Raw genomic sequence first — 11,370 nt, 5'->3', positions numbered from 1 at the left:
TAGGTGGCCCAATATCTCTTAAGAATATACATATAGTTTCTCTCCTTTCAAAAAAGACTCCAATTGTATATTCTTTTCACAAGAAAATAATATTGGGCCCTCCTCTATTTGTTTAAGCATCATAGCCTTTTGAAAAAGCATGATTCCCCTTGGATGCATACAAGCAAAGGGCCCATACAAGAAGACTTTGAAGCAAAAGGTTCCCTAGCCTAGTGTGGACCTTCCAAACCGAATTCCTTGGTGCATGGGCGTGAAGAATAGTCCAAATTCATATCAAACATGTTGAGAAGGTCAAGTTTGCCTTTTGAAGCATGTCATTCCGAGCTACAGGTAAAAAGTTATGGTCAAAATACTGTAAATCTGTCAGATTCGCAGCAAAAGGGAACCGTAAATCAAGTAAATCAAGAGAGTGAGATCTTATTTTTCCCCTACTCATCTTCTAGAAGAGAAATGAGTGTTCAAGGTCACTTGCATGTGATGGGACCAACCTAAAGATGCTTTCTAAATGCCAAGACAGACAAGTTGAGATACCCCGCAGGAGCCACCCGTAGGGCCTCGTGGTGGGGCCCACCTACATTATGCACCCCTATGGAGCCTTCACGGTCTAAAAGGATATTTTTGGTGAATAAATAGTCCCTTTTATGTCCAATATTCAATGAGTGGTCAAAGGACACTTAATTAGGTCTAATCACTTACTCTAATTAAGTGTAGCATAATCCCACTCCTACACAACTATAAATAGCCCCCCTTGGAGAGACTCAAACACACACACACACACACCTATATTTTCAACTTCATGTTGTTTCTTGATCAATAGTAGAGAAAACCCCAATTCTCCCTCTTTCACATCCTCCCTCCTAACCCTCCTCTTTGGAGGAAGGGCAACTCTATTCTCCACTCTCTCCATTCTACAATCTCTTACTCCATCAACCCAATAAATCATTTGTAGCATCTCAATAACTTGTAAATACATCATGATCTCTCTCATGGTTATGTTAATGATCATGAAATCATCTTCAAAAACTTTCAAGTGTTGCAATTCGTGATGGTTAGCCAGCGTTTGTCCTCCCCTTAAAAGGTGTGCGAGAAATCAAGTAAGTGTTCTATTCTCAATTTACCATTGGTTTGTTTCTCCACACTTATTCAATTGGTCTAAAGAAATTTCTCACTCCAACTCTCTTTTGCTTCATTACATATGCATGTGGCTACCTCTCATGGTGATTTTATTTGTGTCACGGCATTGCATAGATGGAGATGAGCTCTCTATGCAAAGTGTGTTAGTTTGATGTAAGTGATTCTCTTGTGTGTTTGAGAGGCAAGTCTTGCGCGCATGATTTTTTTGATGAGTGCTTGAGAGAGGAAGAGTTTGGATGTATTATGGGTATTCTTATGGGGAGAAGGTGAATGCTATTCCACAAATTGCATATTTCATTTTGATGCACGGCATTGGGTTGCATAATCGTTGACGGTGTTCAAGTGTCCAAAGTGTATATAGAGTAAGGGGGTTTTCAAAGTGTGTTGCTTGGGTGGGTGAGTGCAAGTGTTATTTTTTTTTATTGGTTTCCTTCTCCACTCCCAAAAGAAGGTGGTGCCCCAAGTAGTGTGCGTACCTCTTTACGAACATTTTGTGAGGGTAGGCCCATTGGTTTGGGTTTAGAGGCTCCATTTCAAAAAGCTCGCCCTCAACATGAACAAGAAGATGCACCTGAATGGTTAGCATGGTAGTAGGAAAGTGTTTCTCAAACATGCACACAACCTCCGCAACGTTTAGTTTGGCGAATGGTATGGAGTCTACATTGATCTCCTTTTGTGAGATCCATTGCACCAACTTCGCAAGTTTGTAGATTGTGTTACGGACGTCAGGAGACAAACGTCCCTCCATGACCACCGGTAAAATAAACTACAAAACACGTCTAACAATGATATTAAAGTTCACACACAAATTTGCTACACAATTTCCACTATGATATATTCCACTTCAAACATATCTGACACATTTTATGCTAGTCGTGTGACTTCAAACCGGTAAGCTTCCCTTCTTTAGTGAAACACATTTGGAGCGAGTGCATTACGCCAGTGGGGGTCCGCACAGATCGAATGGTCTCTTTTACTTTGCATTCTTGGGCTATTATCAAAATCCATGGCACTTTAGGGAGTTTTATCAATCCACTGGATGCTGTCTGCAGCCAATATTGAGCCATATGATCCACATTTCTAAGGTCAACCCTGGCTCCCAAAGTATCTTTCTTGCCGGTTAGATGGTCCCACAACAGATTACGCACATTCTTGAATATGTGCATTGGATTGAGCAAATGGCTGATCATGAGTTTGGGCCAATATGGTAACTCGTACCATAGAGAGATCCCTAGGGGCAAACTGTCATCACACATCTCCTTCTGCTCTAGCCATGCTTGTGCAGACATCCTCGGTGGCTCTCTTCCCAAAAAGCCGTCATGTAACTCATGATTCTCTGGAAGATACGCTTGATGACCTTTGTAGATTTGCTTCTTCAATGAGGGTGCCCGACGTGCATTAAGTCTAGGTTCTCATGTGACACATGCTTTGTATTTGCTTGTTTGAAGCCCTGCCTGTACACACATGACAATAGATAAGCTTAAGAAAAACCAAGATTTATAGTGTTTGCGTTTGAGTGTAAATCACCTGAGTATTTTGTTAGTCCGAGATAGTCATGCATGGTCCACATTAGAATGCCTCTGATTAAAGCATTTCGTCGACCTGTGTGTCGGCTCATATCCACCACCTCTATGCCAATCCACAATGGTTGTAGCTCTTCCAATAGTGGACAAAGATACATATCCATATTCTTCACTTTATACCACCCCGGCACAATCAAGCTTAGCCACACGTGTCCCTTCTTGGTAGTCAACCACGGGGGAATGTTGTAGTTGACGATGACAACGGGCCATACACTATAAGATGTTGATCTCTAAACAAATGGATTTACGCCATCCATAGCCAGGCCTATGCGCAAAATTTAAGCTTCCCTGGCAAAATCCGGCCATGTATCATCTATATGTTTTCAAGCTGCACAATCTGCAAGAATCTGTAACACACCATCCGAAGATCCATTCTCCTCGTGCCATGATGCTAGGGCGGCCATAAACTTACATTCGAAGAAATGCTTAATGCGAGGAATCAGAGAAAAATGTCGCAAAACCTTTTGTGGGATTTTTGTTCCGTGGAGATCTACTCGATATCTCTCGGAATCACATCGGACACTTCACCATGTCCATGTATTCCCCTCTGAAAAGAATGCAGTCGTTAGGAAAAGTGTGAATCGAATTGTAATCCATCCTCAAGTTTCACAAGATCTTTCTTGCGTCCTCTCTGGAATCTGGCGTCACATTATCAGCTGGCAGCATGTGCTCTTTGAGCAATCTACACAATGAAAAAAATGCGGTACACTTGTGTAAGTAATCTATCAGATCATTATACATCTAGAGTTTTTTATTGAAGTAAACTCATTGTAATAGATCACCTAAAAAGCACTATGACGCTAGTGTCACTCCATCCAAACTTTGCCTGGATGTTGAGAAGAACCAGGAGCGCCTTCAATCTAGACACACGTGCTCCATCATACAATGGCGTATCGGCTTCACTTTTCATATCATCATAGATAAGCCTTTATGAATCCATGATCGTCTTGATCATTTCATTGATCTCGGGCTCAAACATTGCCTCGTTGGAAATGTGATTTGCATTATCATCCTCCGAGCTATCTCAGAGGCTACATCTTGTAGCCTCACGTATGCTGCTTGACCAAAGCGCCTGCGAACACGTCTATTGGGTTGCAAGATTGTTGCCTGTTGGCTAGCGTCAGAGTTCGACGAGTTATAATTGGCAACAAATTGATCTATAATAGATGGATCAAAATCGCCAAATTCGTGAATATGCTGCAAAGAAACGCGTCGTGTCCGTCGCAAAACATGCTTGTATTGATTACAAGGACATAAGATCCTTGTTGAGAGATAGATGTTTCGGTTGGATGGCCCCCACATCCTCGTCACTAATGAATGTAAAAATCTTATAACTTGGATATAAATTTAATATTCTAATAGTATCGTCCATCTTTTATCTCTCTCTCTCTCTCTCTCTCTCTCTCTCTCTCTCTCTTTGTTCACACTGTAAAGTACCTCACATTCTCTAGTCATGTCTGATCCTAGCACACCTCGGTCTAGAGATGCACGGAGTTAAGAACCACCGGGTTATAATCTCGTCTTTATTGGTCAATGCTTATATTTGTGGGTACAAAAAATCTACACACCCATGTCTACATGATAGTGCATGTAGTGGAAAAAACCCCTTTGCCTCTTCTCTAGCTGTAGCAATTCACAGCATGTTAACATCTCTTCACAACAGATCCTTGTTCGAGGGATTACTTTGTACATTACATGTTGGCCTCCAATCTGAGTATCATGCCATTGAAAGCTTTCCAAATAAAGGTCGCATCTGTAGAGAGGAAAGGAGGGATCACCGTTCGCCTAACTCTATTTTTTTCCGTAATCCTGAAGGTTGACTTTAATATAAAAACTAAATCCAAAATCTAATCTTAGATCTAACCTAATTGAACATATGGTGATTGTGAGCTAATTGAACATGGTTAGTGGGTGAGTTAATAGGTATCAGATTCTGATGGGAATATACATACTGTTGTGTAACTAGTGTTTGCTCTTTGAGCAAAGCTTTCATTGACATGCCCTAAAATCTAACCTAAATCTAATCTAATATAATCTAATCTTAAATCTAACATAAGTATAGATCTAATCTAATTGATCTTAAACTCAACATAAACCTAAATCTAATCTAATCTTAAATCTAACCTAAACCTAAATGTAATCTAAGTTAAATTTAATTTAATCTAATCTTAAATCTAAATTTAATCTAATCTTAAACTCAACATAAACCTAAATCTAATCCAATCTTAAATCCTAAACCTAAATGTAATCCAACTTAGATCTAACCTAGCTAATTTTAAATCTTGCCCTAATTTTAAATCTAACGTAAATCTAAATCTAACCTAATCTTAAACTCAACATAAACATAAATCTAAATGTAATCTAACATAATCTTAAATCTAATTTAAATCTTAACCTAATTTTAAATTTAGCATAAATTTTAAATCTAACTTAATTTTAGATCTTAATCTAACCGAATTTTGATTAAATGTAATTTTAAATCTAACCTAACCCTAAATTTTAATATAACATTTCATTTCATATTTTCTCTACTTTTTAAATCTCTCTCTTTCTATGTTTTCTCCCCTTACCTCTCTTTTTCCGTCTTCTCCCCCTCTCTTTCTCTTTGGTTTTTTTTTTCTCTCCCTCTTTCTTTTCTCCTCTCTCTCTCTCTCTCTCTCTCTCTCTCTCTCTCTCTCTCTCTTCTCTTCTCTCTTTACTTTTTTCCCCTCTCCCTCTCTGTGTCATTCTCTCTCTTTACTTTATCTCTCTTTGTCTCTCTCTCTCTCTCTCTCTCTCTCTTCCTCTCTCAATGTGTGTATGTGTTTTTTGCTTATGCATGTGTGTGTGTGTATATGTGTTTTTTGTTTATGCATGTGTGTACTCTCTCTCTCTCTCTCTCTCTCTCTCTCTTTCAAAGACACAATGTGTGTGTGTGTGTGTGTGTGTGTGTGTGAGAGAGAGAGAGAGAGAGAGAGAGAGAGAGAGAGAGAAAGAGGGGAAGGGAACATGAGAGAGAGGAGAGGGAAGGAGTATACCTGGCTCTCCTTCCTCTCCTCGCGCGCGCGCGTGTGTGTGTGGGTGGAGAAGAAAGAGAGAGAGAGGGAAAGTGCGGGCTTTCGCTTGAGTGCCAAAACTCAGATATGAGATCTGAGTTTTTGGTGCTCTTGGTTTATTTTTTAACCTTGTCGGCGTCGCTATGGGCATCGCTATGTAACAAGGAAAATAGCGACGTTCATAGCGACGCTGGTGCAGCCAAAGTTGGTCTGCGCTATAGAGTGTGCTATGCAGTGCAAGGGGTGCTAACAGGCGCATGGTAGAGGGCTAAAGTAGGTATGAAGGCCCTGGGCAGGAGAGTGGCATCGGAAATGTATGCTTAAAGTGGTTTTTTAGGCCAAGGGGGCCTCCAAAGTGGGCTAATTGGGATGGCAGGTCAAAGTGTTCGAGATGTGGGAAATGTGCCCTGAAATGTGGTATTCAAGATGCGCTAGAAGCTCGTCCAGACAACTCGTCAAACGGAGCCCGGATGTGCAAGATATGTCAAGTTGAAGTGGGATGCGTTTGCAGATCCTCGCCAGATTGGGCGGGCATAGGTGGTTGGTCAAGGCGGGCGTGAAATGATACACGAGAAGCACGTTGGTCTTTTCGGATTGAGAATCGGGCTTCTGAATGGAAAGTTATGGACAATCAAGTTTTGACAGGGACCAGTTTCGAGGCGGTTGGGCCGCATTGGGAAACACGCAATTTGGTGTTTTCTCGAGCTCGCCAGGTGTCTGGTGGGTAGTATGCAGCATGTGATGCTAGTTAGAGTCAACGGCACCTGAATCGGAGTCAAGGGCATCGGGGTGCGCCCACTTCAAGTTGACGGACAATCACGACAAAAGGGGGCGGACTTGATTTGTTTCCAAGGGGGGTGACTTGCGGTAAAATGATGGGAAATATTCTGAATGCGGAAAAGTTCTCCAGGTGTGAAGCTGGCAGAAGGAAACTTGACGAGAGGAGTGTTAGGTGAACCCGAACACGTGGTAGCGACGGCACGCGAGTCAAATGTTGGAGCTATCTTTGTTTTGTAAATGAAAAAGGAAAGGGTTGGCTGGAGTTAAAAGGAGGAAGGTTGAGCTTCAAAACTAAGGGCCAAGTTACAAAAGAAGGTAAACAAGTGATAAAATCACAAGGCCTGCCTGTGATAAAATTACAAAAAAGTTCAAAGGTGAATTTTTATTGAGATATACATGAAGTTTTATGGGGATTACATGATGGAGTATGGTATCAAATGAAGGTATTGAAAAGGGATGGTTGGCTTGATTTGCGTGAGGAGGTGGTTGTTTGTTTTGGTTGGAGAGGTTGAGGGGGGGGAGGGATTAGTGGAGAGTGATAAGGAGTGACATGAATCATTTTGGGAGCAAAAGATGTGTGGATGAATGCTCTGACCAAAAACAAAATCTTGTATTTGCTATCAAGGAGCTAGGAGGATTTTTGATCCATATGTGGTCGAGTTTTGAATTGTAGATAGTTGTGATATGATGGATTTGTTGTGTGTAGCCATGTGATTGGAACTTTGTCTGCAATTGTTGGTATTGATTGTTTGTTGGGTTATTGTCAATGTTGAAATCTCCAATGATGACGGTCATTTGTTTATGATGGGATTGTTTCATTAGGTTGGAGAGTAGTGCTAGCAAAGAGGTTGTAGAAGCTTTTGGAGATTTGTAAACGCATATGATTTCGCATTGAAGTTTTTGGTTTAGGTGGAATATAGCTTGAATGATTTCTATGCCTTGAGTTGAGATTGTCTTTGAAGAGTGCAAAATGATTGTAGTTTTATAGTAGATTGAGAGACCAAAGTTGTTGTAATGGTGGAAGTTTGGTTCAAGATCAGGTTCAAGATCATTAAATGGAGCTTTTTGCTTTGTTTCTTGGAAGCATAAAATATCAGAAGCGGAGAAGTTTGCGTCGTCTTTGATGAACTTGAGATATTTGTGACTAGACACAATGTTCAATGATTGTATGATATGATGTGTGTCCTTGTATGTGAATGGAAATCTTGTCAAATATTGCCAATTTGCTTCTTTGCTTAGGCGGTCTAGCTCATTGAGAACATTCTTGTCGATTTTGATTTGACTTTGTTGGATTGGTTTGAGAATGTGAAGATTTGTTGGATCTTTTATACGAGAAAGAGCTGTACAAATCAAACCATGTGAATTTATTGATGTTGGATCAAATGCCACTGCAGTCATTGTTAAGCCTTGTGATCTATGGATGGTGCGTGCATTTGCTGCTTGGATTGGAAGCTGAGTTCGAGATATTGTGTTCAATGCACTTCGACCTATTTGGAATTCTTTTGCTGTTTGAAAAATAGGTGTCCATTGGGGGTTAACATGAATCTTGTATAGTCGTTGGTTTGCATTTCATTGTTTCAAACCCGTGAGGTGGTCAAAGAATTCTATCCATGCAAGATGGGATGCACCTTTTCTTTCTATGTGTTTGAGGACTCCGTCTGCACCGTTAACAAGCCCGTCAGAAATGTCAACATTCCCTGCACAAATCTCTACAATCATTCCTTCTTTGAGTTCTAGGATTGAAGATAAACCTGCAGTGGTTTGTGGATTGTTTGGCACGACAAGATTTTTTGAACAAGTCTTATGAAAGACATCTTTTGCATGGATGATGTATGGTTGAGTTGGCAAAGTGTTGAAAACAAGACAGTTGTGTGAGTTTTTTAAGTTATTGGTGAAGTACAAATGAGGTGTTGTCAATTTGTCAAACGATGTATTGGTGTGATTAGTGTTCAACATGCACAAATATTCGATAGTGTGCTCTGCTTTTCGTATTCTATTGAGAATTGTGACAAAAGCTTCATTTGATTGACGCATTGTTTTTTTAAACTCATGACATTTTATATGTGTGTGCCAAAAGGAAGGCGAGAGTAGTTGCAGGGAATCTTGTGGCTCATTGAATATCCAACAATCTCGAACTGGGCTTGCTTGACATAGGTCGCCACAGAAGATGACGTCTCAACCACCAAATGGTTGTATGTGATTATGTTTGATTGATCGTAGTCTTGTGTCTACAATACAGAACAGTCTATTCCCAATCAAAGATGCTTCATCAAAGACGACCAACTTGACATTCTTATACAATTGTGACAGCTCTGCAAGGCTTTCAGATGCGAGAGAAATATTTGCATGGAGCTCAAGTGGCAAACGTAAGGCTGAGTGAATTGTTGTGCCTCCGAGATTGAAAGCTACTTTTTCTGTGTATGCCATTAATAATGCTGTTGGCAAGTCGACATCAAATTCCAAGGAAGCACTATAATGACGGATTAAGCCTTGCACAAGTGCTTCCAAAGTGAAAGTTTTTCCTGTGCCTGCACCTCCAGTTAGAAAAAGGTGGATTGGTTCTTTTGGATGTAGTCGCTTTCTAATCATTATGTCATAAAAAAGGGAGCGTTGTTCAATGTTTAGCTTGGAAACGAGCGAGTGGTATTCATTGTTGTCTAGTGCTAGCTTTCGAAAGGAAGGTAAAGGTTTTATATTGGGTTTTGTTGGTTGAATATCAAGGCTCAAGTCATATTTAAAGGCATCACTGTTCGTAAGTGCTGAAGACGTATGCAGTGAAGTTGATTGACTGGTAGTTGGATGCACTTCCAATTTAAAATATTTTTGGCGGTTCTCATCTATGATCAGATAGTTTGAGTTGTACTTGTCTTTCCAAGAGGCAACATTTGTTTCGAAACTTTTTTCATCACCAACAAATGGCAAAAAGAGCAAGAAAAGTTCATGGTAATGTCTTTCCGCATTTTTCTCTAGAGTGAAATTAGCATATCTAATGACTCGAGGTTTCTTGGATTTGTGTGGGGAGCCGTGAATGCATTGGTAATTGCTAGCGTAGTCAGCCAAGCATATGTCTTCAAGATTACTTGGACGTCGAGTGTATTTGGTGACTAAATCCTCAAAGAAAATGTTTGTGTCTTCAGGATCCAAAGAAGTCAACATAGCTCGCCATTTCAATAGCAATGTCCGTTGGCTTTCGTAATCTGCATTAATGAAGACAAATTGTCTACTAGCACTATGCAATGGCAATGAAAGAGATATGTATGTGGCTTGTTGTGACGTCATCTCTTGTGTGTTGATCAATGCATTGCCAATTTTCTTTAATCGCTCTAATGTTGACATGTTGGTTTGTTTGCAATTTTGAAGTATATGTTTGATTATTTTGCTTGTAGTGGAGTCATTTTTGGTCATGTATGATGTGCAATATGCAGCAGCGCCATGGCCATTGAATATGAATTGGACATCAATGTTTCCATCCCATAGATTGCACAATTGTTTGTTGAAGTTGTTTGTGTAGATGTCTTTTAAATTTCTTTTCAACAATAGTGTCGGTTCTGTGATGTTGACAGAAAGAGATTTGATATATTCATCCTCAGTCATTTGCAAGGAAATCAACCAATCATTAAATGAGATATTTGGTTCATGTCCAAGAGCTTGTAGTTGATCATTAATAAATCTATTTTTTGCCAAGAGATTTTCCTTCTCAATCGCAGATGTTGTTATTGGATGCATTATGATTCTTTGATGTGAAGGTGGGCGTGGAAAGCCAAAACGAAAAAGAGTTTTCCGTTTTCTACATGTCTTGCGATGGTGGTGTGTTTGTACACTCCTGAGAGCCTCGTCCAAGACGTCCTTGTTAGTAGCGATGTGCATGTCAATGAAATGTGTTATTTCATCATCACTTTCAATGCCAAATAATGGTGCATTTTTTATCCAAAGAAATCCATGGTCATGTTGGCTTCCTCTATGTTGAAATTCGGTGACAAAGAAATAATCTATTAATTCACCAATGATTGTATTGTTGCGTTTCAATTCTTTTTTCATTGATTGAAATCTATACACATAATATCGAGCAGTTGTGATAGGATCAGAACGAACAAGTGCATGAATGAACGAAGTTTTGTTTGGGTGCTTTGTTTGTATGATATGAGGATTTAACTTTGACAAACACTCTATTAAGGGTTGCCATCTTTGTTCTGCACATGAAAATGTGACAAAGAATGTTGGTTGGCCTAGTTGGCGAATCATTGCGAAGACATTTCGCTTAAGTTTTGCCTTGTAATCAGTTGATGTACGCAATGACTCATCATGGTAGCCAAGGTCTTATGATAGCAATTTTTCAATATTGGTGTTTGCTTGAACATCTTTTGCTTGCAATTGCTTGCCATAAAGCTTTCCCTTTCGCAAACAAACCCAAATAGAACCAAGCACTTTCAAGATGATAATTTTCATTGTTTTGAAGAAAAGTTTCTCAACACATTTGGCATATCATCTATCTGCATTCTTTAATTCCCATTGTGCCGTCTTTTGATAATTTTTCTTTGCAAGCAAGTGGTATTTTCTTTTTTGGCCAAAAAACAAAGCTGGAAATGACAATTCTTCGCAGCAATCATCATCCAAAACACTGAAAGGTGTAAATCCTTCACAAGGAGCAACAATTGAAACCTGAGCATTATGATCAACAACTTGTTGAGCACTATAAATGCCATGCACCAATGTGTCTGTTGCATCTATGTCGTCATCAAATTCTTGTTGTGGAGAAGAAATGATATCTTCTTGAACTGTAAAATTGGTTATCCAAGAGGTGTCAATTGTGGCGCCATTCTCAATATATAATGGTGTTT

At 39.7% G+C, this 11,370-nt stretch overlaps 1 protein-coding gene across 1 annotated transcript; it reads right to left on the bottom strand.

Annotated features, from left to right (window-relative positions):
• Window positions 1–8,707: 8,707 nt before the first annotated feature.
• Window positions 8,708–10,774, bottom strand: LOC147459898 (uncharacterized). The gene has a single exon (XM_086511645.1). It carries the CDS (start codon window positions 10,772–10,774, stop codon window positions 8,708–8,710), a length of 2,067 nt encoding a protein of 688 aa, XP_086367771.1.
• Window positions 10,775–11,370: the final 596 nt, after the last annotated feature.

Source organism: Adiantum capillus-veneris, chromosome 4, assembly GCF_014529385.1.
Source record: "Adiantum capillus-veneris isolate H3 chromosome 4, ASM1452938v2, whole genome shotgun sequence".
Classification (NCBI taxonomy): domain Eukaryota; kingdom Viridiplantae; phylum Streptophyta; class Polypodiopsida; order Polypodiales; family Pteridaceae; genus Adiantum; species Adiantum capillus-veneris.
The sequence above is the reverse complement of the archived record's forward strand: the minus strand, read 5'-3'. Positions and strand labels throughout refer to the sequence as shown.

Bases quoted from the DNA above. Each gene is read 5' to 3' on its own strand.
- LOC147459898 (XM_086511645.1), bottom strand. From the start codon at position 10,774: ATGATTCGCCAACTAGGCCAACCAACATTCTTTGTCACATTTTCATGT.